Source organism: Hydractinia symbiolongicarpus, chromosome 3, assembly GCF_029227915.1.
Source record: "Hydractinia symbiolongicarpus strain clone_291-10 chromosome 3, HSymV2.1, whole genome shotgun sequence".
In the NCBI taxonomy this organism is placed as follows: domain Eukaryota; kingdom Metazoa; phylum Cnidaria; class Hydrozoa; order Anthoathecata; family Hydractiniidae; genus Hydractinia; species Hydractinia symbiolongicarpus.
Window position 1 is genome coordinate 17,999,500 of NC_079877.1, and position 26,265 is coordinate 18,025,764.

Here is a 26,265-nt window from a genome sequence, read left to right on the forward strand (position 1 = left end):
TGTGCTTAAAAATGTTTATAATAGTCTAATTTATTCTCATATTGTTTATGGCATTTAAGTTTTTATTCAAGTTGGTTTACACCAACTCATTTTATTCACAACGCACGCAGTGATAGATTGATTAATAGGGAAAATATTTTTTATTTAGGTACTGTTTCAGACCTACTTACACTTCATCATAACAGGTCTAACCTTATGGTGGCAATATGTTTAGGGTTTCTGGTCCAGTTCTCTGGAACAGTCTTCCTGTTCAAATTCGAAACTCGCAATCTTTTAATGTATTTAAAATTAATTTTAAAAACTATTTTCTTGAATAATACATTTAACCTAGTACGGGTTTATCAACTCCAGCTATTTGTCTTCTTCTTTTTCTTCTTCTTCTTCTTCTTCTTCTTCTTCTTCTTCTTCTTCTTCTTCTTCTTCTTCTTCTTCTTCTTCTTCTTCTTCTTCTTCTTCTTCTTCTTCTTCTTCTTCTTCTTCTTCTTCTTCTTCTTCTTCTTCTTCTTCTTCTTCTTCTTCTTCTTCTTCTTCTTCTTCTTCTTCTTCTTCTTCTTCTTCTTCTTCTTCTTCTTCTTCTTCTTCTTCTTCTTCTTCTTCTTCTTCTTCTTCTTCTTCTTCTTCTTCTTCTTCTTCTTCTTCTTCTTCTTCTTCTTCTTCTTCTTCTTCTTCTTCTTCTTCTTCTTCTTCTTCTTCTTCTTCTTCTTCTTCTTCTTCTTCTTCTTCTTCTTCTTCTTCTTCTTCTTCTTCTTCTTCTTCTTCTTCTTCTTCTTCTTCTTCTTCTTCTTTTTTTTTTTTAGGACGGTATTGAAGTTTGTAGAATTTTTTTTGCATGCATGCATGCATGCAACCCAGAAAAAGTTCAGAGATTTTACAAGGTCCTACTCGCATCTTTTAACTGGCCTCCGGGCTGTTTTGAGAGGTCTCCTGCTGGTTGTGATAGTTTATTAATACTTCCTTGTACTTATTCAGTTTAATTTTTGTAAACTTTCATTTAGATAAAAGATTATCTGTATCTGTATCGAAATCACATTTTTGACAATTAACAGTTTTTCATAAGACAAAACATTTCATTACATTTCATTTTTCAAGGACTGTTTCTTGTGTTTTCATTTAAATAGAGTCTGCAAGAAAGTTTTTTTCAATTATTATCCCTATACTATATATTATATATATATATATATATAAATATATTTTAGCCACAGGGCTTTTTAGCCACAGGGCTCATCCCAATTTTCAGATTTTTCTTGAAGTCCATAAATTTGAAAAAATTAATTATGTCTCCAAATACTCACACAACCGACGCTCTAACTGAGCTCATTCTTGTGTTCCACAATTTTTGGTCCTGAGTAATATTAGCACCTTTGAAACCTGATTGCAGGTGAACTCTCAGGGGGTATGCCGGATCACCATAAATACACAGAGGCTGGTTATTTCTATCGAATGAATGTTGACGAAGTTGATTAAATAAGCCTGAATCTGCTAACATACTACTATCATGCCTCCTCCTCTCAACAGGACCATAAAGGTTTGCTACGAGACCATTTGGTGCAATTACGGACTGGAATTTATTGCAATGGTATCTTTTGTGACCATTATACAGCACTCTTTGGTGTTGCCCAGGGCGACTTACAGGCTTTGTAGTCCCATCTACGAATCACCAGCAGTTATCAAGTGGAGCTTCTTTTGCATGGACAATATTTGCAAATAACTCCAGGTTCTGTCTAGAAAGCCAATTTCGCTGCATATTCGAAAGCAAAAAGCCCCAATTCTCATAAATGACATTCAAAATATGATTTGATATCATGCATATTTGAAGGACTGGCCTTCCAAACCTAAACATAAGATTTGGTACCTACAAGGGTGTGCAAGTCTCTTCAAAAATATGCAAAGAGCTTCTTCTTTTTGCGCAACCACTCCATTGTAGCATCTGACTTTGTCAAGCAGTTCAAAAACATCACAAAAGCCGTATATGTCCCCTTTACAAAATCTGAATTCACTTTTACAGTCATCTTCATTCAGTAAATCCAAATCACATTTTTCTTAGTTGTTATAGCGAAGGTCAAGATGCGAAGATCTGTTCAGGTCATAGAGGAGCAAACATTCGTCATCATTTACCAAACGGTTAGCATGGGCTAAGAGAATTACTTCTCGAACTGTCTTGAGTTTTGGCATATTTCGATAAAGTAAACAAACAGTCTGGTTCCCGCCAAGAAAAAACGTAATGTAAGTTTTATGGAAGTTGAGAGTGCGGCGACGGCAACGGTCGAAAAAACTTGTGCTTCCGTTGCCGTTCCGGTTTTCGTCGTCATTTCGTAAAGTCCCTAATGTTATAGCAATCCAGAGGATAAGTTTTGCAGATTTTTTTTAGTTGTTTTAGAGTTAGAGAGGCTAGGTCGTATTAGTGAAAGTGTTGTTGGATATTGTTCCAATTAATAATAGATTGGTAACGTATAGATTTGAGACCAAATGAGGTAGTCCTAACAGAAAGTCTATAGCTAGAAGTTTAATGGATTTACTTCTTGTTGAATGATTAGAAATGTTGCTTTATATTTGCTTTATTATTTTGAATTTATTATTTCGAATGTTAAATTACTATTTCTCAACATAGTATAAACAGGATAAGATAAGTGTTTTTTTCTCCCACCTGATAAAAAAATGTTCCGAATAAAATAGATAGCTAGATAGATAGATGTGCATATTTCAAATGACTAGCCTCACAAATATCCAGGGTTATACCCTGTCTATTATTTCCAGGAGGGGCCATGGCTTGATGATGGGTGATCCTAGACTATTTACGACCCACCAGACACTCCCTGAGCAACATCCAATGGCCCACACACCACATTGTGCCATCTCTCCAATTTTCCTCACATGGCTTGGGTTAACCCGGGGCTTTGGTAAAATTCATTCACCCATATTGAATTGCCGCCAAGGGAAATCAAAGGGAAGATCATGAAAAAAATCATGTAAGTGGCTGATGTAAAATACACTTTCCTACAAAATTCAAATTAAGATTAACTTTGTTTGCCATGTAAATGTTTTTGCCTTAGGAGACCATATGGTGGAGTGTGATCTCCTCGCTAATTTTAATGACTTTCTATTGTTGTCAAAGAGGCACAAAACTATCTCTATTATAATAGCCGTCGTCTGTCTGTCTGTGTGTCCGCGAAAGCCGTGTCCCGTAACGGAAACACGAAATTTTTAAAATGCGTATCAATATTAAATGCAATATATTGTCCACTTTGTTGCAACGGGTTTATTTAAAGGACGGGCGACCCCGTGGATATTTCCACGGGCTAACGACTAGTCTCTTTAATAATAGCCGTATTTTGTCTGTGTGTCCGCGAGAGCCGCGTCCCGTAACGGAATCACGAAATTTTTAAAATGTGCACCAATACCAAATGCAACATATTTTTGTACACTTTGTTGCGACGGGTAAATTCAAAGAACGGGCGACCCCGCGGATTTTTCCACGAATTAACGACTAGTCTCTTTAATAATAGCCGTATTCCGTCTGTCTGTTCGTGCGTCTCTTTGACTTTTTGTTACAAAAGCACGAAATTCAATATATAAAGCACGGGTGACCCCGTGGGTTTTTCAATGGGTTAACGACTAGTCTCCATAATAATACCCGTATTTTGTCTGTTCAAAAGGGTTACCGATATTCCCTTGATCTTTCCGCGAATTTTTAGAAACCAGGGGGTTGTTTAATTGGAAATCTTATGATTTATCAAAATAAATTACAGAAATTAATTTATTTCCTTACATAACTTAATTAATTTAATTGATAAACTTATTATTTAAAAAAAATTAAGTGATTAAAATAAATTCATTATTTAAATGCGCCATTTTTATTAATAATTTACCCCCGTGACCTTAATCGTTGATTTCGCTCAGGAGCCACAGAAAACAAATAAGATGCTTTTACTGACAATTTAACTGACTTTGTTTTGACCGCTCGCACGTGTATACCAATCAAAACGCCTGATTCTTTGAAAAACCAATCAAGACTTTCGCGGCCTAGACATGCCAACGAAGAAACATGATGGCCATTTTAGTTTTTAAAAGTAATGGTGGTCAGTGTTGTTTCTAAGTCTGTTTCACATTTTTGTCTTCTATAAGCTTTTTATATTTGTAACATTTGTTTTTTTTTATGTTCTAAAATGTAAAGATAAATATATTGTCACGTTTTTTAGTTACGTACAGATCTTAAACCCCCCAGTTTTAGGATTTTTGGCTAGGAATAAATATTTTGAAGGCTAGCTAGCTAGCTAATAGCCTTACTTTTTACTAATTTTGTTTGGTATAAGAGGTTTTTCTCCAACCCAACATTTATTTTTATGTCGAGGATATAGCCATTTAGCTATCTCATATATTTACCTTAAAAGTGAGAGTATAAAAATTCAGTCTTTCTTGGGAATCACGCCTATACGAATGTCCAACAATGTTTACCTGGACTAACCGCTTAGCCCTGTGCAAGAAGCAAAGGACTGTTTCTTGTGTTTTCATTTAAATAGAGTCTGCAAGAAAGTTTTTTTCAATTATTATCCCTATACACCTGTGTAACACCATTTAACTGAACTAAGCGTTCAGTCCGGTGTGACGATTAATTTTTTAACTTTTACAAAACCTTATTCCGCAAAATAAAATAATGTTGACCAATTGTTTTTGCTATGACGGAGTCACAACGGTTGTAAATTGTGTTTTTATTTCAGCCTTTGTTGCGGGAAAGTTATTTTTTGAAAAGTATGTTACAGTCGCAACACTATAATGGTGTGTGCGCTTCACTTGATTTAGGACATACTGCATACCTGTACTAAAGCGCTCCACCTGACTGTGTCACACAGTTTGCAGTTCTTTTTAGGCGCTCCTTAGGGCGTTCAACAACAGTTACTTGTTGCTCATCCCGGCGATTCGACGCCGGGTTTCCCGGCTAGTCTATATTATAATACCCATATTCGTCTGTCCATCTGTCTCGCAAAATGGTAGCTAAGCTCCGCAAATAGTTAGAAGCATGCAATTCAGTATAAAAAGGATAGGCGAACCCGTGGATTTTTCCACGGGTTGACGACTAGTATACTTGATATGAAGGAAAACTTTGTGATTCAAAGGGAGAAGCCACCTCTTAACAAGAACATAATGAGCTCTCCGTTAGATTTATTCAACCAATTATCTTTCTTAATGATCCTTAAAGTTCTATATATAGAGAGAGAACAGAATTGTAATTGTTAAACGTGATCATGGCTATAGTATACAGCCGAAAGCTAGTTAAGGAATAAAATATGTTAAAAACACACTTTGTAATTGTTAATGGACATATATAACCCACACTACATGTTAACTTAACCTATATCAATGTATTTGCCCATTGTCAGTATTTGTTCTTACGGTTTTTAGTATTTTTATAGGGTCTTTACTTTTACAGAGGCTAGTGAACTGCTCCTCAGTAGTAGTTCATCGAGATTTAAATCTGACTGCCCCTGAATACCAATGCAATGGTAAATAAATCATTTAGAGCATCCAGATTGAATCTCACCTACAAAAGTAATATATAGCTCGTAAATGTTGAATTGTAATTATCTTTAATTATTAGTGCGGGGTAACAAAAATTATTATATTTTCATTAGTTTTATTTACCGGATTTACACCAAGCAACACTGATAAAATTTTGTGATAACTGATGACATTTATTTTGATTTTTAATTTTTCTATAAAAAAAGTTATAAAACTTTGTAGTATAGCTATATCTTATTATTCTTTTTTTTCAGGTTTCATGCAATCTTATTTTTGTGACCTTCTGATCTAACCCACATAAATTTTCACATAGTAAAATGCAGAAATAATAAGTATTTTTGCACAACTGATTAAAGTATACGAAATTTTTTCTTAATGGAATTGCATTCTAAGATGTTTGCTTGTATGGGGCTGAACTTAAGTATATTATCTTTCCACTCACCCGGCTGAGTAAGTAAAATAAATTGCTAAAGCACTGCATCATGAATGAAACTCTCACTCGGGTGAGGGCAATTAAGTTCAGTCTAGAGTGCAACCTTTTTAGTCGTAAAAAGACCAAATAAAAGAATATTGCTAATTATATGCATGATGCCTCTGGTATCTGTTATTATTCCTGTATTTAATGCAGCCAAGTATTTAGAAGAGGCATTTGCATCTATTCTTAATCAGACATGGAAGGAATCTCTGGAGATTTCAATCTTTAATGATGCGAGCACCGATAATTCAACTGTTATTTGTGATCATTGGAGCCAAGAGTTTTTCAAAAGTGGTATTTCAGTCCTCATTTCACATAATAAAACTGGAAAACCTTGTGGGGTGGGTTTTGCTAAAAACCAAGCTATACGTCAAAGCAATGGTAAGTATTTATGTTTTTTTGACGCTGATGATGTTATGTTGCCTCAACGAATTGAAATGCAGCTTAAGATAGCTAAAACAGACGAGACTGCAATAATTGGCTCTTGCTATACAAGAATACCAGAGAGCTCTACTCAGAGGTACACTATTTGGAGCAACACTTTATCACAGGAGCAATTATACACACAGGTATATACATCATTTGGACCAACATTAATTAATCCAACTTGGTTTTGTTCCAGGAAAGTATTTGATGTTTCTGGAATGTTCTGTGAAATACAAGATGGGTTCCCTGAAGACCTTGAGTTCTATTATAGGCATCTTGAATGCAATGGAAAACTAATAAAGATTGAAATTCCGTTATTAATTTACAGATACCATCAGAGTTCCGCATCATTTAATGTTCATGAAAACACAATATGGAACTTGCGTGTGAAACAACTGCAGAAACATGTTTTATCTGCCTGGACCAGTTTCACAATTTGGAATGCTGGAAAACAAGGTCGGAAGTTTTACAAGTCTTTAACAAAAGAAAATCGATGTAAAGTTGTGGCTATGTGTGATGTTGATAAAAAAAAGATTGATAAAGGGTTTTACAACTGTGACAGGTTTAAAAATGAAGAATGTCATTCACGTATACCCATTATACACTTCAGCAATGCAATACCACCATTTATTATTTGTGTTAAATTAAATCTTTCAAATGGATCCTTTGAAGAAAATTTAAAATCATTGAATTTGACGGAAGGTATAGATTATTATCATTTTAATTGATGGAACAACATCTGAATTATCTGGACCTGATAAGAAATGAATGTTAAAACAATTTAATAATAATTCTTACATGCGAGTAATAATAAATTTTTGGGTTATTTTCAATATCTTTTTTAAATTGAGTATTTTCACCTTTGCATGTGTTTGTCAACTTGGAGTACACTGATCAGGTAACCTTAAGGATGAGCAAGTTATCTGCTTCCTATGTTTGTCATGTAGAGTAAATTATACATGGATATTTTTTGTACCATGTTGTTCAAAATTTGCTTTAACTTATTCTCCTATAATTGATATATATATAATTTGGATCAATAATTTTTTTTCTCTCTTTTTTTTAATAAAATAGTTTGAATAAGATGAATTTTTGAAAGACTTCAAAATATTTGTTTGGCTATACAATTGTCAAAGCCATCAATTCTGTGTTATTAAAGTATAAATTTGGTCATGGTTTAAATTTACTACCTTCTGTATGTACACTTTATATGTTAAATTTCTTTTAGAAAGCATTTATAGTAGCAAAAAACTTCCAAGCAACTTTATTTTAGCCTACTTTTTTGTATTCTGAAAATGTCTGGCTAAATTTAAATTGTCTGGCTAAATTTAAATTGTCTGGTTGGTAAGTATGATACGTATGATGTTTTAGAAGTATGACCAGCATACTTCTAAAACATCATACGTATCATAATAACTTCATAATGTTGCCAGGAAGTGTGGTAAATTTCACAAGAAAAAATCCCTTCCTGCATACTCTTATATGTATGTGTTTATGATTTTGTACTTCTATATAAATTTATTGAAGATAAGCCGGTACAATGGAAACTGATACATCAATGTGGCTATGCAATAAGCTTGATAGTATTGACAACCAGTGGTCTTCAGGTGGAATTGCAACACATTTTTCGAATACTATCCTTCACAATATATATGACTGCTTTTTGCAATTGGAAACAAAGTTAAAGATCAAACTACTGTTGACATTTCTCAAGATACCCTTGCGTAACATGGAAGGTTTGCAGGTATGTGTTAACTCAGATGAGGCGTGGACTGACATTCTTTGGAAAAGAAAAGGAACAATCCTATGTTTTTTAATTTGATCCTTTCCTTAAAATGTGTACCTATTAAACAATATGTGAAACATCATGTGGACCTTTCATCGTCTAATCTGTGTAACATATCTTAATGTAGCTTGATCAAAAACAATGTTATAGCTACTTTAAAACATAACTGATTTTTCACATTATCTTTTGTATCATAATGTGGAAAAAAATAATGTTCATTTATTGTTTTTAGGATGGTATTATGGCTATAATCGATTTAGCTGACAGCGATCCTGATGAATGGGTTCAAGTAGCTGCAAATCTTGTCAGAGATTACCCCACTCATCATTTCATTGACAAAAAAGTGGGAAACGTTACTGCAAGTTTTCAAACAACTATTTTAGAAATCCATCAAGAAAGTAAGATTTTTTCTCCTACATTTTTGCAATAAAATATTTTAATTTTAAGTCGTGGCTAGGATAGGAACTAATCCCGTGTTAAGTACGAGCACCTGTAATAGAATTGTAATAGAACTGATACAATTGTATCAGAACTTTTATATCATAAAGCGCTTTATTTTAATCTTTTGCATGTAAGCAGTTTGCTGAATTCAAAATCCCGAAAGGATTTTTGTTTTGATGTTCTTTCAGTTCAACAGTTGCAACCAGGTTGTGCATCCTCTATGCTACCGCTTCAATGTCCGTATCTTAATCACGCAGCACTTGCGCAAGTTGTGTCGAATATGCCGACATTGACAAAACATTTTACTCTCAGAAGGAAACCAAAATCCGCTGCTCTTCGGGCAAAAATAACACAAAGAGGTATGAATATCTATTTATCAGGCTGCCACATAAGCTGGGGACGTTGTGTTGCCGCTTTACCAACCATATTGTTTGTAATGAAAAGTAAAAGTATCCTGTTTCCAAATTTAGTTGATGTAGAAAATTATTAAAAGAATTCAGAAAGTAAATTTGTAATTAACAGGGCTCTTGCTGACAATTCATGGATTAGGCTGAACTCAAAAAGTACAGTAAATAATTGATTGAGTGCTGGAGGCGCTTTATTAAAATTTCATCTTGTCGGGAAGCGCTTATTTGGCAGGGGCGGTTAATTCAGCAGGGGCGCTTATTAACTTTTTTTCAGAAAAGCAAATTTTTTAAATTTCATTCTCATAATTTTTATAATTAGAAAATAGAATACACACAAAAAGAAAGAAATACAATAGTAGTGATGTATCTTTTATGAAATTTTAATATTTTTATTTTCATCTTCATCGTCGTTGTCTGATTTAGGAGCAGCATTCACAACATCACTTTTATCAATTTCAAACGAATTTATGTATTTTTCAGTCAAAATTGATTGTTGATATTTTAAAATTTCCCTTTCCGTCCTAAAAGGCTGATTTTCATTTTAACGCGCATGACTTGAAAGGCTTTACACCAAGGACAAGAGAATTGCGACAATTCTGTCTGAGAAAATTTTAAAAATCGATAAAAAATATACCCACTTTGAAATGAAATATGATGAATCAAAAATAGTTAAGCGACCTTTTTTGAAATGGTTAGTCATAGTAAAAATCGTTGTTTTTCGTGCCCATTCAAATAAGCGACCCTTTTCTCGAGGGGGGAAGGAGGGCCGCTTATTAGAGCAGAGGCGCTTATTTTCCCCTAACCCTGGGGTGCTTATTCGATTGGGGCGCTTATTGCGCACGCGGCGCTTAATCCGTAATTTACGGTACTTAAATTTCTTTGGGTGTATTACCTGATGATGTAGCTATCGTTAACCAAAAATCAAAGCAAAATTTTTCATACAGCCACCGACGCCGTAAACCAGCGAAAAATGTCTCACTCATCTAACCCATCGGCAGGTTCATCTTTTGTTAAAGCTAATCTAAAGAGAACGCTATCCACGCCAACAGGCCGTTCACCACATGTTCCTCATCAAAATAAGTTAATAAAAACATCTACGCTGCCCAAGAAAACTAAGGTAATGAAACTGGAGGCGACTATATTCTTTATGTACTAACTGGCAAATGATATATTCTGCTGGATATCACACAGACATATTACCTTTTTCATAGTTATTGGATATAACAGAGCAACCTTTAGGAGTAAGGGAACAGAAGAAACGCAAGAAGAATTTAGGTTTGTTGTCTTCAATTGCGGTGCAATAAATTTTGTTCGAACAGTAGCCTGCAGATTGCTAAATTTTATTTATTTTAAAATTATTTTTTGTGTCATATTGTATATGGTTTTTAATTTTAATTCCCATGAAATAATATATTTGGTTATTTCGTATTGTCATATAATCGTATTTTCGTATTTCTTATTTGAAAAGTTACAAATTAAATCCGCGCCAAAATTTACACTGCTAATTATATAATTCAAGCCTTTGAAACGTTTTTTTTTATCAGCTGTTTAATATTATTTTTTCACGTTTTTTACTAATAAACTTAATGTAGGTTTATGAAAATTCAAAAAAGGGGGAATAAGTTGCAAAGGAAAATGAAAAATGATTTTTTACGATGTATGTTTCGAGATAGTGATGCATCTTATATATCTTTATTATATAACATAAACATTCTATTTTTGTGGTTGACATTTTGCTGTTTGACTCTAGAGGCATCCTTGGAAGAATCGAAACAGCGCAAATCGTCTGAGTTACAGAAAAGTCAGGACGAGGGGGGACACCTGCACAACTCTGATATAGAAGTAGACGCAGAGAGTGAACAGGTATTTGTAAGAACTTTTCTAATAACATTTTAAAAGGTGTGAACAGGACCTTGTATAACTTTACTTTTAAATTTTACTAGACTGGACGTCAACAACCGGGCAAGCCGTCCTCACCACCTAAACTGGATCAAACCGAAGCTCCGAATATGAGTCAGTCGTCTAAAGTCACTCAAGGTACGCCAACACCGTCGTACGCAATGCTTCCAGGCTCAAATGCAACTGTAACGTCTTTGATTGCCCCTCCAGAAATCACTCCCTCAGTTGACACGTCCAGTTCAAATTCTACCGGTAAACACGAGGTTCCGATTACTTCAGAGGAAGGGGATGTCTCTAACATGAGAGCAAGTGCTTTTGCTGTATCTGCTCAGAATGATTTACAAGGACCCAGTACCAGTGGAAGTTTGGTGAATGTAGATCAAACAGCTTCGTTTACCACACAGAGTCTACAAAGAGACCTGCAGGTACGTCAGCAGTGTGATTTGTTTTAGGTGAAAATAAAGTACCCTCAAGTTAAAAGCAAATAAAAACAATATGAGTCAAAACATTCGCACCGAAAACCTCTATTCTTCTTGTTTCTCTACTACGTAAGTGTTTCAGGGTTTTTTTATGGCCTTTTTTGAAGATGCGTGTTCAAAAGGAGCATGAGATGAGGATACAACAACAACAGCAACGAATGCAACATCAACAACACTTACAACAATCTTCCGATTATTCACAAAAGTTATTTCAACAACAACAGCAGCAATATTCTCACGGTGCTAACATAACGTTTGGTGGGCCAGGATTAGGTTTGTCTCACCATATGCAGGCATTGCAAGCACAACACCTCGCAATGGGAATGCATCCATCTCTTCCGTCTCACCAGAAGAAAGATTTGTCGCTTACGGTAGGCTGACATACGATTTTTTTTTAAGCAAGCAGACATCGTCTAAAGTAAATGACAATCGATTTTTTCAGAGAGAACAGATGTTTGCTGCCCAAGAAATGTTTCGTTCTGCGAATAAAGTGACCCGGACTGAAAAGGCCCTTATACTCGGCTTTATGGCAGGAGCTAGAGGTAATCTTGAAATTCTGTAGCTAGGTTTTTGAACTTAGGTGAGGTGATATAAAATGGGTTAGATAAAAAAAAATCCTGATTTACGGCACAAACGTAGAGAACAACAGACCCTCGAATGTGGCGGAGTCTTTTAGTAAAAATCTTATCGTCTCAAAAATGTTGGATTTATGCGCAAAATGAGCCGAAGCGGTCCAAAGTATACGATTTTTACGACATTTTTCAGGATTGGATCATTACTTTTCAATAGACCCTCGAATGTGACGGAGTCAGTTTTATGAGAATTCTTTTTCTACCCAATAATGACAGATTCGTCGGCAAAATGAGTCAAAACAGTTCAAAAATACTTTTCTGAGGATTTAATGTGGTAGTTCACCAATAATCATAATATTATCAGTGCTGGCCGGCGCGAATTCAAAATTCTTAAAGTGTTTGAGTGCCACACAATTCGTTTATGAAAAGAAGCTAAAATTTAAATTAGGGTGGCATTAAAGCAGCGTTTACACGATTCAAAAGTTGCTGCAACTCTAAGTTAAAACATGTACGTGTTGAAGCATGTACGTTTCAACGTAGTTGTAAAATTCGTTAAGTGCTTTTAGTCACAAAAGAAAAATAAACTCAGGATTATTGATATACCGCCCCCGACTTAGCAATTTCAAAAAATTACAATTAATGCAACGTTTTGAAAATACAAAAGCTGTTATGACGCTAAATTTCCTAACTTTTACCTACTTTTTTCATTTCACTTTTTCCCACAGCCACCGTCATGCAGCGTCATCTTTCATTTTTTTTTTTTTACTTTTTAATAAACGTGCTATTTTTTTTAACATATATCCTTCCAGAAAGTATTTGAAAAGTTTTAAAAACGGTTTTTAATTCAGTACATCAAATGGAGTACAAAAGAACAATAGCGCTTTTCTTCCATTTTAATTGGTTCAAAGCAGGTATCAACTTGAAAAATTTGCTTTCAACATCGATTGCTTCAACTAGTTGAATCGTGTAAACTTAATACGCGTGTTTGGTCTGCTTAAAATGACTGTGTGCAGCTTTATTTGGGACAAACAAACTCGTGTAATTTTCCACAGATTTAAAAATATATTTATTACCGGAAAATTAAATGTGCGCTAAGCTTAGTTGCGCAGAATTTAATGAAAGGTATAAAGTATTCGTTTTTTTTTATTTCATAGACAACCCTTTTCCACAACAAGGTGCTGTCATTACCATCAAACTGAGCGAGGAGACTGAAACAGTTCAACATCACGATGGGCCGCAAAATGTTTTCATAGAAATGTTGTTCGAAATGAATTACGAGACCGGTCATTGGAGGAGACTCAAAAGGACTCGCGTTGTATCGAAGCAATGATAATTATCGGACAAATCGTTTTAAACCACTCTAAATGTCAATTTAGTCTACAACATTTTATAAAAGGATTTCTTTAGTATTTATCATAAGTTTTCTTGTATTTTAAAAAATAGTCTTTGGAAACATGTGAAGTGGTATCAGCGCATTAATTCGGTTTATCAAGTCTTTGAATTAGTTTTTCAATTCGTCGAATCAGTTTTTTCAAATCGATCGTCGAATTAGTTTTTTCGAATCAATCATCGAATCAGTTTTCTCGAATCGTCGAATTAATTTTTTCGAATCGGCTAATCAGTTTTTAAATTCCAACGAAAATTTAAAGATAAATAACTCCTATATATACGGAGGTGTGGCACTCGAGTATGGCAAGCCAAATTCACAAGTATTCGATATACCTAGTATATCAATCGAAAAACTAGGTTTAACGGTAAGAAAAACCAGGTTTTTCGTTCCCGTGATCGAGATACTAGGTTTTTCGATTCGATAAACCTGGTATCTCAAAGTAAATTTTGGAAAAACTTGGTATTTCGGTCGAGATTCAAGGTTTCTAAAAAATACACCAGTGGATGGATAATAATCCAGTGTAGTGATGCATATCTATTTCGACTAAGTTAGGTTCCGCAAAGTACACCATTGACATCTTGTTCAATGCAGCGATGACTTTTTGCTAAAAAAAAACCTGCAAAAGCAGGTTTTGTTTATACTTTCATTTACCACTACGAGACAGTGATATTGAAGCTAGAGAGAGAGAGAGAGGGGATCCTAGCTAGAGGCAGGCAGTGTAAGATAACTATTGGTAGTATTATGTTTCCGTTCTAAGAAACAGCCATAGGGTATGCCCCAACATAATTTTGCTTAAAGCAAACTTATGTTGGGGCTTAGCACACTAATGATGACGAAGTAAAAAAAAAAGTGATCTTACCCCAGTAAGTGATCTTTTACTACTTAATAACAGTTACCTAGTTACCTACATCAAATTATATAGCTAGGCACCAAAAACATCTCTGCTTACAGCTAAACGAGTTACTCATCATTTTGTTGTTCTCAGAATCCGTTTTACTACTGGAAATCAATAAAAAAAAGAGCTTGGTGAGCTTTAAGACAGGCATGTTTAGAAATTCATTTAAGGACAGGCATTTTGGCATTTTTTAGACATATTTAATCGCACAATCAGTTTATGACACCTTATTAACTGATAACTATTTTTAACTGGTTAATAGACCTTTTTGAATGTTTACATTTTTCTGTGGGTAAGCCATTTTGGCTCTAACAACCGCATGGCAGGTAAAAAGATGTGGAAGCTTGCTTAAGAAATGTCCTATCAGACCATTTCTTTTTACGGAAACATTGTTGAGGCTTTAAACTATTATTGTAGATTGCTCTACATTCTACTTAATATACCTATATATTCATTTAAAGTCTTAACAATACCTTTGTCCAAAGGAATAGACTGAACAAGACTTCCTTTCACCTAGCATGTACATCTTTTTGCCTACCAGAAGGGCTTACTGTGCTTACTGTGAAAAATGTAAACATTAAAAAAAATCTCTCTCTCTATATATATATACAAGTGCTTATTGGCTAAAAAGCCTTAACGACAGGCTTTACATATATATACTGCACCATATAACTTTTAATTTTGTAGCAGCAATAATGATAGCTATATGTAAACAAGTAACACTGCCGGGAAATCAAAAAACAAAACAATAAAAAAAGATAAACCGCAGTGTGTTTTTTTATCTATATTTTACGGTAAGCAGTTAATAAGCCATTCTTATTACCTGGAAAGTCTGTGGAGAGTTCTCTGGAATTTAAACTTGCACAAAAATTTCATGAATCAGGATCTTTCCTGCTAGAGTATTAGATTACCAAAGTAATTGAGAAAAATTGGCTAACTCTGAAACACTTTTTAAATTCTGGAAAACCTTGTTAGAAACTTTCCATATTTTGTCTCAGTGAGGACCCTAGCATACTATAAACAAGTATTTTTTTTAGATATTTTGGGAGTTGTCGTATTGTATGAACTAAAAAGAGCAATGCATGTCATTATCATATGGAGTAGATACAAATGACTAAAGGAGTTATTTTTAAATCAATATGAAAAATACCTGTTACTGTGTAAGAAAATACTGTACTTGAAAAATTTGTATTTTCATAACCTTGTTATAGTTTTATTATATTCCATATATTAAAATTTAGCATTTGTTTTTTGTTATCCTCGGGCTAAGTCATTTTTTACTATTTGTCCACTTTTTACTATTTGTCCATTTATCCTATTTATTAATTTTTATTTGTGCTATATAAAATTTTGAATGCAATAAACATACACCAGGGGTACAATCAATAATAATTTTTTTATAATAAAAGCTTATTTATACCAATATTATTTCCAAGTCGGTGTGATGAAACTCGATGGACAAAAAAATTACTATTTTTGTGTACAAGTTGTTGGCTTCAGCATAAAGTAGTGATTTGCTCTGCTGGGGAAATATACAATTTTTTTAAAAAAAATGTTTAGCTTCTGCTTGTATTGTATTCTGCAAATCTTGGAACGCTGATCAAATTAATGTATGGCATGTATAAAAACGTTCGTTAGTAGTGCAGAAATTACGCCCAAAACGTTTTGCACGAAAATTAATACACTCGAAAATATTTCAATTTACTATATGGTATCCGCAATCTTAGAGGATATCAAGCTACAACCCTGGACACAATATTTGTGGAAATGGCCGTTTTTTGGCTGTTTCTCAAAATGGCTAAACAGCATTACTTCACCAGTACTATGCAGCTGGTAGGTTGTAAACGTTTTACTTTGACAAGGGTGTGGAGCCAAGTAACGAACGTCGAAAATGCGCTAGCTGCACTTTTCGCAATGTCTGTCTTATGAAATAATTCATTCCACGTCCAGAAAGGCCCAAAATATCGGGAAAATTTCGGAAAATTTCGAGGGTCTTAAAAGACGGCACCTCCCAAAATTTTATTCGGTAAATCCTATTTGTTTTGATTTTATTCCAAAAAAGCTGATTTCTAAAATGTTGAACCTGAACATTTGGCAAAGTAAAAAAAAACACTGACATAAAAAAAAGAGAACAAAAATTGTCTAGTCAACTTTCACGTTTTTAAAAATTTAAATATTTCGCGGAAATAAACTTTCGCGCTTTGATCAACTTTATAGCGTGTTTTGACGGAAGAAACTTTCGCAGAAACCAAGGCTAAATTACTGCGAATGTTTTATACTGTGAACGTTTCTTCCCTTAAAGTAGTCATTTGTCTTGTGCTGGATGGTTGGCTATATACCATCAAACAAGTAGCTTTGTTTTAAAAGAAGTACCCAACATGTTATTCGATCATGCACCGCTGCTGAAAAACGGGTCTTGAATATGTCTAAACTCGTCGCTAGTCAGTAATAGTTGCTATTGTTTTGTCAAGACATTTGGCAGACTAACTTTCCTATTGGGTTTGTGCTTTTCCCAATCTTAAGCGTAATGAAATTTCATACTACAGTATAAGTTGTCTGTAAGAAGTCATTTGTCTTGTGTTGAATGTCAAGGTTGGCTATATACCATCAGACAAATCGCTACTTTTTAAAAGAATATTTAAAAGAATTGTTAATATAATCAAGGCCCGCGTGTGAAGTGACTTTATGCTACCGAACAAAAACACCCAGCCTCGATGATGTTTTGAGTCGCTAGTATTTGAAGTGGCAGAGTTAATTGCTCTTATGATATTAAAAGCGATATCTCTATAACATTAACCAACGAAACATAAACGTAATATAAAAACAAGAAGCTAAGATAGGCATTAAAATCACACTGTATTTTATTATCCACAACCGTAAAAAGTACTTTAATCAATTTCTCGTTTTGTTAAAGTTTGCATTTTCCCTATACTTTTGCATGGATTTCACAGACAGATTTCAAAACTTACAGTGCAAAATATGCTAACTACCTCAAATTTGTACATAAAGTTCTGTTCACATTTTTCAAATAAAATGTATGCTCACTTTATCGGAGGTAATATCAACCTCAAAAATATGTTGTGGTTATTTGTAAAAAAATCAAGAAAAGGGAGAAATCAAATCAAAAAACCGATTTCTAATTTAGATATCAATGATGAAGGTCTCAGTTGAACTTGATGGTGAACCAAATTCTTACTGGAGTAACGATTTGTCTAATGAATGGATGGCCGAGCGGTCTACCGCAGGGTTTTTACTTCACAAAACTAAATGATGCGTATCTTACCACTTAAAACTAAATTTATATTCTCAAAACTTAAAGTTCACACTCTTAAATAATAAAGACCTACTTGAAAATGCCCATACAAGTGGACAGTAACCTGTTTCAGATGCCACGAAAAATTTCCAATTATCTGGCGTTTCTTCCAAGTGCTGGGCCCTCCTGCATAAGGTATTGACATGGTTACGAAATATGAGACCGATGTGTAAGTTAAGAAGGTTCTAATATCAAAAGGGGACTGCTCAAAAATTTGGTAAGCAATCATCACGTGCCCGTTTATCGTTCAAATTTCCAATTTAGACAAGATTTGATTTATAATACAAATCAATTGGCCCAGTGCCCTTTAGAAATTAGGATAAGTTCACCAAACAACACATTTTCATACCAGAGATGTACGCAACTATATTTTTATCATCACGTGGTACCCCGTCCATAAGCAGTTCCACGTGATGGTAAAGATACAGTTGCGTGCATCTCTGGTATGAAAAATGTGTTTTTTGGTGGTATATAGCTAACTTAGACGTTTGATGAGTGAACCTTCCATAATTCTAAATGGTGCTAAGCCAATTCGTTTTTATTAGTTTCGACCCGTGTATAGATTTTATAATTTGAGTCGTAAACTATTATACCTATTAGCGGTTAGTTAAGGTGATCTGCCTATCGACGGAGATCACAGGTTGAAAAATAGTTCCAATTAAAATTATGATAAATATATATATACGCATTGAAAAAATATTATAAAATTTTAGACTAAGAAGAGACAATGGCACATGGTGATTAGAGAACGCAATCGTTGCTCAATTCCCCGTTCCCTCTATACGGCTAATTCGCAATGCATTATGGTAGTTGTATTCTACAGTTTTCCCTCCCAGAAGCGAGAGTTTGTAAATAAATAACAGCATTCTTTTTATTGTGGCGATAATAACAAAAAGCCGTTATTGTTTGTGATAATTTTCAAATCTCCTCAAGAAAATCATTATCTCCCTTATCCAAAACCCGTGTTATTGATGTAAACATTTAAATATTGTTAGTTAGTGAGGTTTTAGGAGTGAAAGAAGTCGAAATGGAAGTAATAAATAAGGATACAGATTTAGATATAATTTTAAGCTCTACAGATCTTGGGCCTAGCTTTTCTCAAAGCTCTTGTGTGGTACCAAGACCTGTTTTTAAAGAATTAACAAATGCCGAGAGGGACGAAGAAGTGGAGGAAAGAACACACGAAGATATAAGTCAATGGTCAACTGATCTTGCAGCTATGCCTTCGATCACCCAGGAGAAAATTCACCAATATTTAGTTCTTGGAAATAGCTGTGATAGCAAGCCGAAGGGTGCTACAAAGCATAAAATTCTTGGATACCAACTATTCAAGGAGAGCTACGTGAAGAAACTTCATTTTGTTCGTTAAAAAAACATTAATTTCGTCTTCTCATCGTTGAAAAGACGATTCTGTTTGGGTGACCAACCAGATAAACGTCCTCAAGTGATTTGGCACATGTTTTCAAATTTTTCACTTTGGGATTTAGGTTGAATATAGTGTCGTCAGCAGATTGTGTTGTATTTAAAGAAATATTCTGAGCATAGATCCATAACGTACAAGTTAAATAGAATTGGATCTAAAATGCTACCTTGAGGAACTCCAAAATACATAGGTTGCGAGTTTAATGTTATATCATATCTTAAACAAACTGTTTTCTTTCAGAAAGATAGTCATGAATTATCAATAAGTTTTTTTTTGTGAAATTCATTTGATATAATTTGAGAAGTAAAGATTCATAATGTGCAATATCAAATGCTTTCAAGTAGTCAATTAAAACAGCCAGGGTTACCTTTATTCATAGCTTTGCGTTGTTGTCGAGTTTCTCTCACTGTAACCTGGTTGTGTTCCATTAACTAAAGACTGTTTATCTATATAGTCACAAAGCTGTTCAATATGACACGTTCGTATAACTTTGACGGTAACGCGGAAATTGGTCTTTTCAATTTTTGGAACAGAAAAGATTGTTTTATCAATACGTGTGGATTATATGTACAAGTGGTGATGTGACAAAATCGCCAACTGGTGTTAGATATTTGACTGGAATGCTATCCCAGCCGGCACAAAGAGCTCTAAAAGACGTCTTTTAGACATCTTCCGCATTTCTAAAAGACGTCTTTTTTAGCGCTGATTTGTCCGTCTATAATGCATCTTTTTTAAGCGTCTAAAAGAGGTCTTTTCAAAGATGCATTTCAAGATCTCTTTTAGACATCTTTTAAAAGACGTCTTTCCAAAGACATCTTTTAGACCTTTTACAGATGTAGAAGCGACTAAAATGCATCTTTAATGCAACTTTTTAAATGCATCTTTAGAAAGACATCTTTTATCTATCTATAAGACGTCTTCCTTGGTTTTTATTGTTTTTATTGTTTTGTGTTTTTTTATTTAACTTTTTAGAAAAAATAAGCATTTTATAATATTTAAGACGTTTACGTACGTTAACGTTGAAACGTACATTTTTAATAAATTGCAGAAATAACGATATCAAAGACGACAAATATTTTGCGATAAAAATATTCTGAACTTTTTATATCAAACTCGTATTGACACTTTAAACAACAAATATATTTTACAATTACAGTAAGCAAATATAACCGGAAATAAATAAATAAAATAATATTAACAATAAACACTATACAATTAAATCATTCATATTCATATTTACAAATTGTAATTATTAAAATATTCTGTGTTACGAATTCTACCTATGAACTTATTCATGCGTAGAGATGTACACTAATTTCTACGTCAGTTTTTAAATAAAGCATGCCATTTAAGCATAAATTGGAACTCTAGTCGAAGAAATCTTAAGCATATTGAGCTTAGGCCATAGGAAAGAATCACCTTAAAAATTCTGTGAAAATTGCTAGTAGTTGAAATTTGTCGTAACGCTTGCAAGCCCGAAATAAACAAAATAAATATTTAAAATGAAAACAAGTAGAACAATCATTCTTGAAGTTAGTGATAATTTTTAACTTTATTTTAATTATCAGTGTGTCGTATTTTTAATGAGTATTCGTTATTATTGATATGTAAGTTATTTATAAATTTGCTATTAATGGTCTTAGTGTTCACTTGCTAAAGTACAGAAGTACTGGTTCATACTATAGTGTCTCGGTTGGCTATATACCACCACACAACATGTTGTACCTAGCAGAAATGCACGCAACTATATTTTTACCATTGCGTGGAACTGTTTATCGACGGGGATCACACTTACTATGCGCTGATAAGTACAATAGTTTACGATTCAATTTATCAATTCTATACACGGGTCGAAATTAATAACAATCAATTGGCTTAGTGCCCTTCAGAATTTTGGAAGGTGCACTCATCAAACTAAGTGTCTCGGTTGGCTATATACCACCACACAACATGTTGTACCTAGCAGAGATGCACGCAACTATATTTTTACCATTGCGTGGAACTGTTTATCGACGCGGGTTACACTTACTATGCGCTAATAGGTATAATAGTTTACGATTCAATTTATCAATTCTATACACGGGTCGAAATTAATAAGAATCAATTGGCTTAGTGCCCTTCAGAATTTTGGAAGGTGCACTCATCAAACTAAGTGTCTCGGTTGGCTATATACCACCACACAACATGTTGTACCTAGCAGAGATGCACGCAACTATGTTTTTACCATCGCGTGGAACTGTTTATCGACGGGGATCACACTTACTATGCGCTAATAGGTATAATAGTTTACGATTCAATTTATCGATTCTATACACGGATTGAAACTAATTAAAATTAATTGGCTCTGTGCCTTTCAGAGTTTTGAAAGTTGCACTCATCAAACTAGGCTGCTGAAAATCTTCGTACGATATCGAGTTGATTGTGTCAGATGGCTACATACCACCAAGCAAAACGTTTGTCGTGTCCCTATTTTCTTTAGTTAGGTTCGAATACATAATACAACATCTATGCTCTTCATAGTAAACTTTATTTGAGATGTAAAGTGATAAGTTGACACGAATACCATTGACATGTTATTATCAACATATTTATGAAATCGAATACGAGGCTCAAATGATACTTACATTGGTATATTTTGTCAAATCTGCAGGAACCTGAGCATTGTGAGTTTTCATTGATAGAGTTTATCTCAAAAGTTGAGCTTCGATGTTATGCTTAAAAATTGTTTATTTTTTCAATGTTCTGAACCTAAAGGTGATGCTTATAAAAGAAAAACAAAAAACGTGTAGCAATTATATTGTGCAGGAAAAGGAAAAACAACAAGTTAACGGGCGCTTCAACTCCTTTTTTTTTTTTTTTACCCAATTCACTTTAATCTTGAAAAAAACGTCTTGTTACTTCATTTGAACTCGAAATTATTGTCGCTACGTAGGATCAAATTGTTTTGACTTGGATTTTGCGTGTTTCAACGCGAGTTTCCGTGCCTTCTGCATGTTTACAGGAACCTTTTTGGTAGCTATTCCATGTGTCTTTTTTAAATGGGTGTCCAAACGGTCGAGATAACTAGAATAAAAAATGCAAATGTTGCCTCAGATAATTAATTTTCCATTGTTTTAAAACATAACCGGATTGTTTCTTGTGGAGACGATGTAATTTTATCAGTTTATGGAAAGCTGTATTATGAACTGTTTTCCTGTCAGCTTTGAATCTTGATTTTACTATATCACAAGGGTTACGAAGAACGACAGGTTAATGTTTATGAGCTGAATACTGTGAAATATAAACGTACCGTCCGCATAAAGAACATGGTAATGGCTTATGCTGACCGTGATGGGAAAGTTTCATTATGAAATTGAACATCCGAATTTGACGAGATTTGAAAAATCGTCCATGGTATCTTGTCCATTGATGTAACGACACCAGATGGCTATCAACGTGTTGCCCTTGATAGTCACAACCACTGACAGGACACATCACAATGTATCGAGATCTATTGTTGCTTCTGCTCTCCACAACAGCGTCAACACTCCCAAGTTCTGATACTATTTTTTTTCTTATACGACAACCCCTAAACACCAAATGTGAGATTATTATTTCATATACAGATGGGGAAGACAGTTCAGCAAAACCAAAACTTACATTTTATGTACTACATGCTGCACAACAACATCGCAGTTTTCCAATTTTTCAGGCAATACCCCAGACACTACACCTAATGTATAAAGCAATAACAAATTTTCAAACTGAAAATCCTGAGCACAAAATGTTCATATTATCATAGGAATAAGAAAAAGTACCTTTGCTTATTTCCTCAAGTGACCACCGCATATTATGTAAGATTGATTATGGTCTAAAAAAATCAATGTCAGGTTTGTAACTAAGGTAGAGAAAGCACTGTTCAATAAGTACCTTAAGTGGCTTAATTTTTCGCATGGGTTAAATTTCCTGGCCAAATTTTTTTTAAAAAAATTAAAAATGGAACGTTTTTCAAAATTGAACCAATAGTCATCCCACTATAGCATCGACATGGTCTACGCCTTGTTTTTTGGTTCTAATCCCCAAAATAACTTAAAATACTACGAACAAAATATCCCCAAATTGTCGCGAAAATAAATAAAAGACAGCACACTTGTAAAAACAATTCTAATCTTGAAAATGGAAGAAAAACTTCCAAAACGTTGATAAAAATCCTGTTTTTATATTCTGAAGATATACAAGTCCACTCACTTCGAAAATAAATCCTCGCGAAATATTCAGAAACAGTCAATTCACAGAAGGAAATAAACCTCACTCGTCATCAGTTTTTACGGTTATATTAATTGTTATATGATAAACAATATTTATTACATGTTCACTTTTGTAGCAAAGTAACCTATTTTCCGTCAAACACACATCTTTAAATTGGATAAATGCTAACGATCCATTGTCGCGTCAAATAATTTTCTAGATATATGATTCGATTGAAGAAATGCTCGATATAAATTAAATAGGCTCCACACTTACTAAACGAATGATCTTCCAAACCTTGTACAAGACATTCAATGATAATTACAAAAAATAAAGGATAAAGCTTTAAGATATATGTGCTCAGTCTCAGCGATTATTACGTACAAATTCCACTACTTTTATATATATGTCAATTCCATATTGATCGGAATCGGCTTGGGTGTTAATACTTTGCTCTAATAGTTGTAGTTTCACCGCTGTCAATGGTGCGGGGAATCTTTGTAAAACAGCTGTAATACCGCTAGGTTCTATCAGACGATTACTCCGTAAAAACCTTGTAATTAAATCCTCTATTTCACGTAAACTTCTGCGGTGAAGGTTATCCATCGCTGTCGATTGAAATTGCTGTGAAAAAATTCCTCCACTGATCCAAAGCTGAAGAGGTGTCTGGTGATGTTCCGTTCGCATTTTATGGTTGTTATGCGCATCCTTCCATTTCTGCAAGTCTCGATCAATGCGTTTTGCAAATGTGTGATGTAAACAAAACATGTGTATGGGATCCTCTACGTCTAAGATGTCATGCTAAGAAGAAAAAACTGTTTATAATGGCTACGTTGCTCCTCCAATTTTGCCTTTTTGACAAAACGAACACGTTTTTCAGTTTTTCGGATTTTTTAAATTTCGTGATAATGTCACACTAAAGGCACTGATATTAAAAATTGTGATGTGCCATTTTGTTGTTTTCATGACGGTCCTTTGTCTCTGAACAGCCCAAAAAAGCCTAGTATGAATAGGGTTAACAGTACTTACATTTTCCATATGGAGAAACGTATCTTTATACTTAGCAACAACCTTTTCGTGGACGTCTTTCCACAATCTTTCGATTCATTGATTATGAACCGACTTCCCCCTCATAAAACTCCCTCTATTCTGTCCATTCGCTAATTTCATGAAAGATTCTACGTGGTTAAATTCGCTTCCCCCATCAGCGCGCATTCTCCCAGGAATTCCACAAGATCTTATACTTTCCAGGAAAAAATCAAAAGCCGTTTTCGCCAAGTTATCTGTTGATATTCTAAGCATTGGTACAAATCTTGAGTAGCCATCGATAATTCCATGGATAACAAAATTCCATCTACAAAGAAATTTTGCATTACTTCATTTTTACAAGAAAAGTTATTTTCTGTATTTTAGCTTGAAATTCTTATTTATTCTTGAGTTTGAAGTTATCTTTAAATACATATAATAAAATGTCAGTACCTCAGATTCACTTTTGTATTGAGTTGAGTTTCTGAGAATGAGTTTCTTATTTTTATTTTCCAATGCTTTTTTCAAGTTATAAAAACATATTTTAAAACAATAACGTGTACTCAAAAACATACCGTATCAATTTATGATGACTGTCGGTATGCCACAGAAAGTTTGGAGTAGGAACGTAGTAGCTTCTCCGTTCAATTGTCTGACTCCACCTTGTCGCTGTTCCAATAGGATCAACTGCAGATAGTGTGGTTCTAACTCTGTCTCTCTGTACAATTATGTTTTGATTTCGAAGATGAGCTTGAATTTCTAAAGCGCCAGAGTTTGGGAAATCCTTATGTATGGATTGTATCTTTTCAGTTAATTCCCTATCGTTAAGGTTGGCGAACCTCTGTCTTGGTGACTGGATTTGAGATTTTTTGATGAAATTGTGGATAGTATTTGGATGCATAGTACCACCAAGTAAACCTTCTCTAGCGATTTTTTCAACAGTGAACCCCATAGACAAAAGATTTTCTAACTTGCTGCTATGAATAGCATATCTCGGCCGTCCACGCTGTCCACTAGTCCTTCCCTGCATTCTGACAGGTGCAGTCGTAACTAAATAAAATATCTTGTGAAACTAAACACAATTCGATTTTACGAACCACACTGTTTGATTTTTTTACATACTTCATTACTCTTACGTATTAACATTTGTATATTTTAACATTATGCTTTCAACATTTAAATTTTTCACTTTTTTATGTAAATATACACTGGACACACATTGATAACAGTATTTTTATTTATTGAAGTGTTACAATCCTGTATAAATGTTCACGAAAACGAAATAAATAAATCAATAAATGTAAAGAAGCTAAAAATGTATATTACCGCTTGATTGGAGCAGATTTGTACGCCTATCCAGAGCGCCCATTAATTCTGAAATCTTCGCGCGAAGGTCGTCATATTCTGTTTGACTCAGGGCACTAGTTAATCTCTAAACGAATGAGTTGATTATATATCATTATATATATGGAATTATCTCGAATTATCTGTTATTATTGAGAGAATTTGAAGGAAATAGATAAGAAAAAGGAAACAAACTGTGAGAACAAAGAGCACTTTTGTTCGAAACGAGAGAAATAAATGGTAAATACTCATAACTTCAAGATTTCTTTTTCCATTCACTAATGTGGAGCGCAGTAGGTGTACTTGATGAATGTCTGGATTATTCGATATGTTTCGTCTAATATAATTGATGATATTGTTTATTCTTGATACAGGTGTCGCTGAAGACATACCTTTAATGAAATAAAATGTTGTATGAATCAAAACTATTTCTCGTAGATTTTAATAAGAAATCAAATTCTTTCCATACCCTTTTAAGGCGAAACTGCTAACAAAATGAAAATGAAGAGCAATGATAGACCTTTTTGGAAGTTGGAAATACTTTTCAGGAAAGCCGTAGGAGAACGTTGGAGCATTGTATATACAAGAAGGCTGTCAGGAAACTCGTCACTTTTCTTTCTCACACACCGGGGTTTTTTAAGAAATACT

The 26,265-nt window shown here is 34.1% G+C and overlaps 5 protein-coding genes and 1 long non-coding RNA gene across 7 annotated transcripts in view; 3 read left to right on the forward strand and 3 right to left on the reverse strand.

Annotated features, from left to right (window-relative positions):
* The window catches only part of LOC130636062 (phenylalanine--tRNA ligase beta subunit-like), a 74,327-nt gene extending 61,738 nt beyond the window's left edge, over positions 1–12,589 (reverse strand). The window contains exon 1 of the mRNA XM_057445655.1: positions 12,580–12,589. The gene's annotated coding sequence lies outside the window, so the exon portion shown is untranslated. The remainder of the gene's footprint in view (positions 1–12,579) is intronic.
* LOC130636064 (UDP-GlcNAc:betaGal beta-1,3-N-acetylglucosaminyltransferase-like protein 1) lies at positions 4,079–7,248 on the forward strand. The gene has a single exon (XM_057445658.1). The coding sequence runs from the start codon at positions 6,100–6,102 to the stop codon at positions 7,141–7,143; it is 1,044 nt and encodes a 347-aa protein (XP_057301641.1). The 5' UTR covers positions 4,079–6,099; the 3' UTR covers positions 7,144–7,248.
* Positions 6,994–13,763, forward strand: LOC130636063 (negative elongation factor A-like). Of its 2 annotated transcripts, XM_057445656.1 has the most exons (11): positions 6,994–7,117; positions 7,943–8,159; positions 8,434–8,599; positions 8,831–9,001; positions 9,994–10,166; positions 10,261–10,324; positions 10,800–10,912; positions 10,993–11,373; positions 11,535–11,798; positions 11,870–11,969; positions 13,154–13,763. In XM_057445656.1, the coding sequence occupies exons 2-11, from the start codon at positions 7,956–7,958 to the stop codon at positions 13,327–13,329; spliced, it is 1,812 nt and encodes a 603-aa protein (XP_057301639.1). In that variant the 5' UTR covers positions 6,994–7,117; positions 7,943–7,955; the 3' UTR covers positions 13,330–13,763. The 2 variants fall into 2 exon arrangements, with proteins under 2 accessions (XP_057301639.1, XP_057301640.1); XM_057445657.1 differs by lacking the exons at positions 6,994–7,117; positions 8,831–9,001 and having other exon boundaries at positions 7,844–8,159.
* Positions 13,764–14,113: 350 nt separating this feature from the next.
* On the forward strand, positions 14,114–15,523 carry LOC130636067 (uncharacterized). Its single transcript, XR_008982211.1, has 2 exons — positions 14,114–15,078; positions 15,322–15,523. It is a non-coding gene; the product is annotated as an uncharacterized LOC130636067 (long non-coding RNA).
* Positions 15,524–20,643: 5,120 nt separating this feature from the next.
* On the reverse strand, positions 20,644–22,968 carry LOC130636074 (uncharacterized). Its single transcript, XM_057445668.1, has 4 exons — positions 22,818–22,968; positions 22,660–22,732; positions 22,310–22,588; positions 20,644–22,083 (listed from the first exon to the last, which is right to left on the reverse strand). Exons 1-4 carry the CDS (start codon positions 22,846–22,848, stop codon positions 21,945–21,947), a joined length of 522 nt encoding a protein of 173 aa, XP_057301651.1. The 5' UTR covers positions 22,849–22,968; the 3' UTR covers positions 20,644–21,944.
* Positions 22,969–23,317: 349 nt separating this feature from the next.
* On the reverse strand, positions 23,318–26,033 carry LOC130636069 (uncharacterized). The gene is made up of 5 exons (XM_057445663.1): positions 25,873–26,033; positions 25,600–25,705; positions 24,849–25,323; positions 24,277–24,601; positions 23,318–24,048 (listed from the first exon to the last, which is right to left on the reverse strand). Exons 1-4 carry the CDS (start codon positions 26,005–26,007, stop codon positions 24,352–24,354), a joined length of 966 nt encoding a protein of 321 aa, XP_057301646.1. The 5' UTR covers positions 26,008–26,033; the 3' UTR covers positions 23,318–24,048; positions 24,277–24,351.
* Between the last annotated feature and the right edge of the window lie 232 nt (positions 26,034–26,265).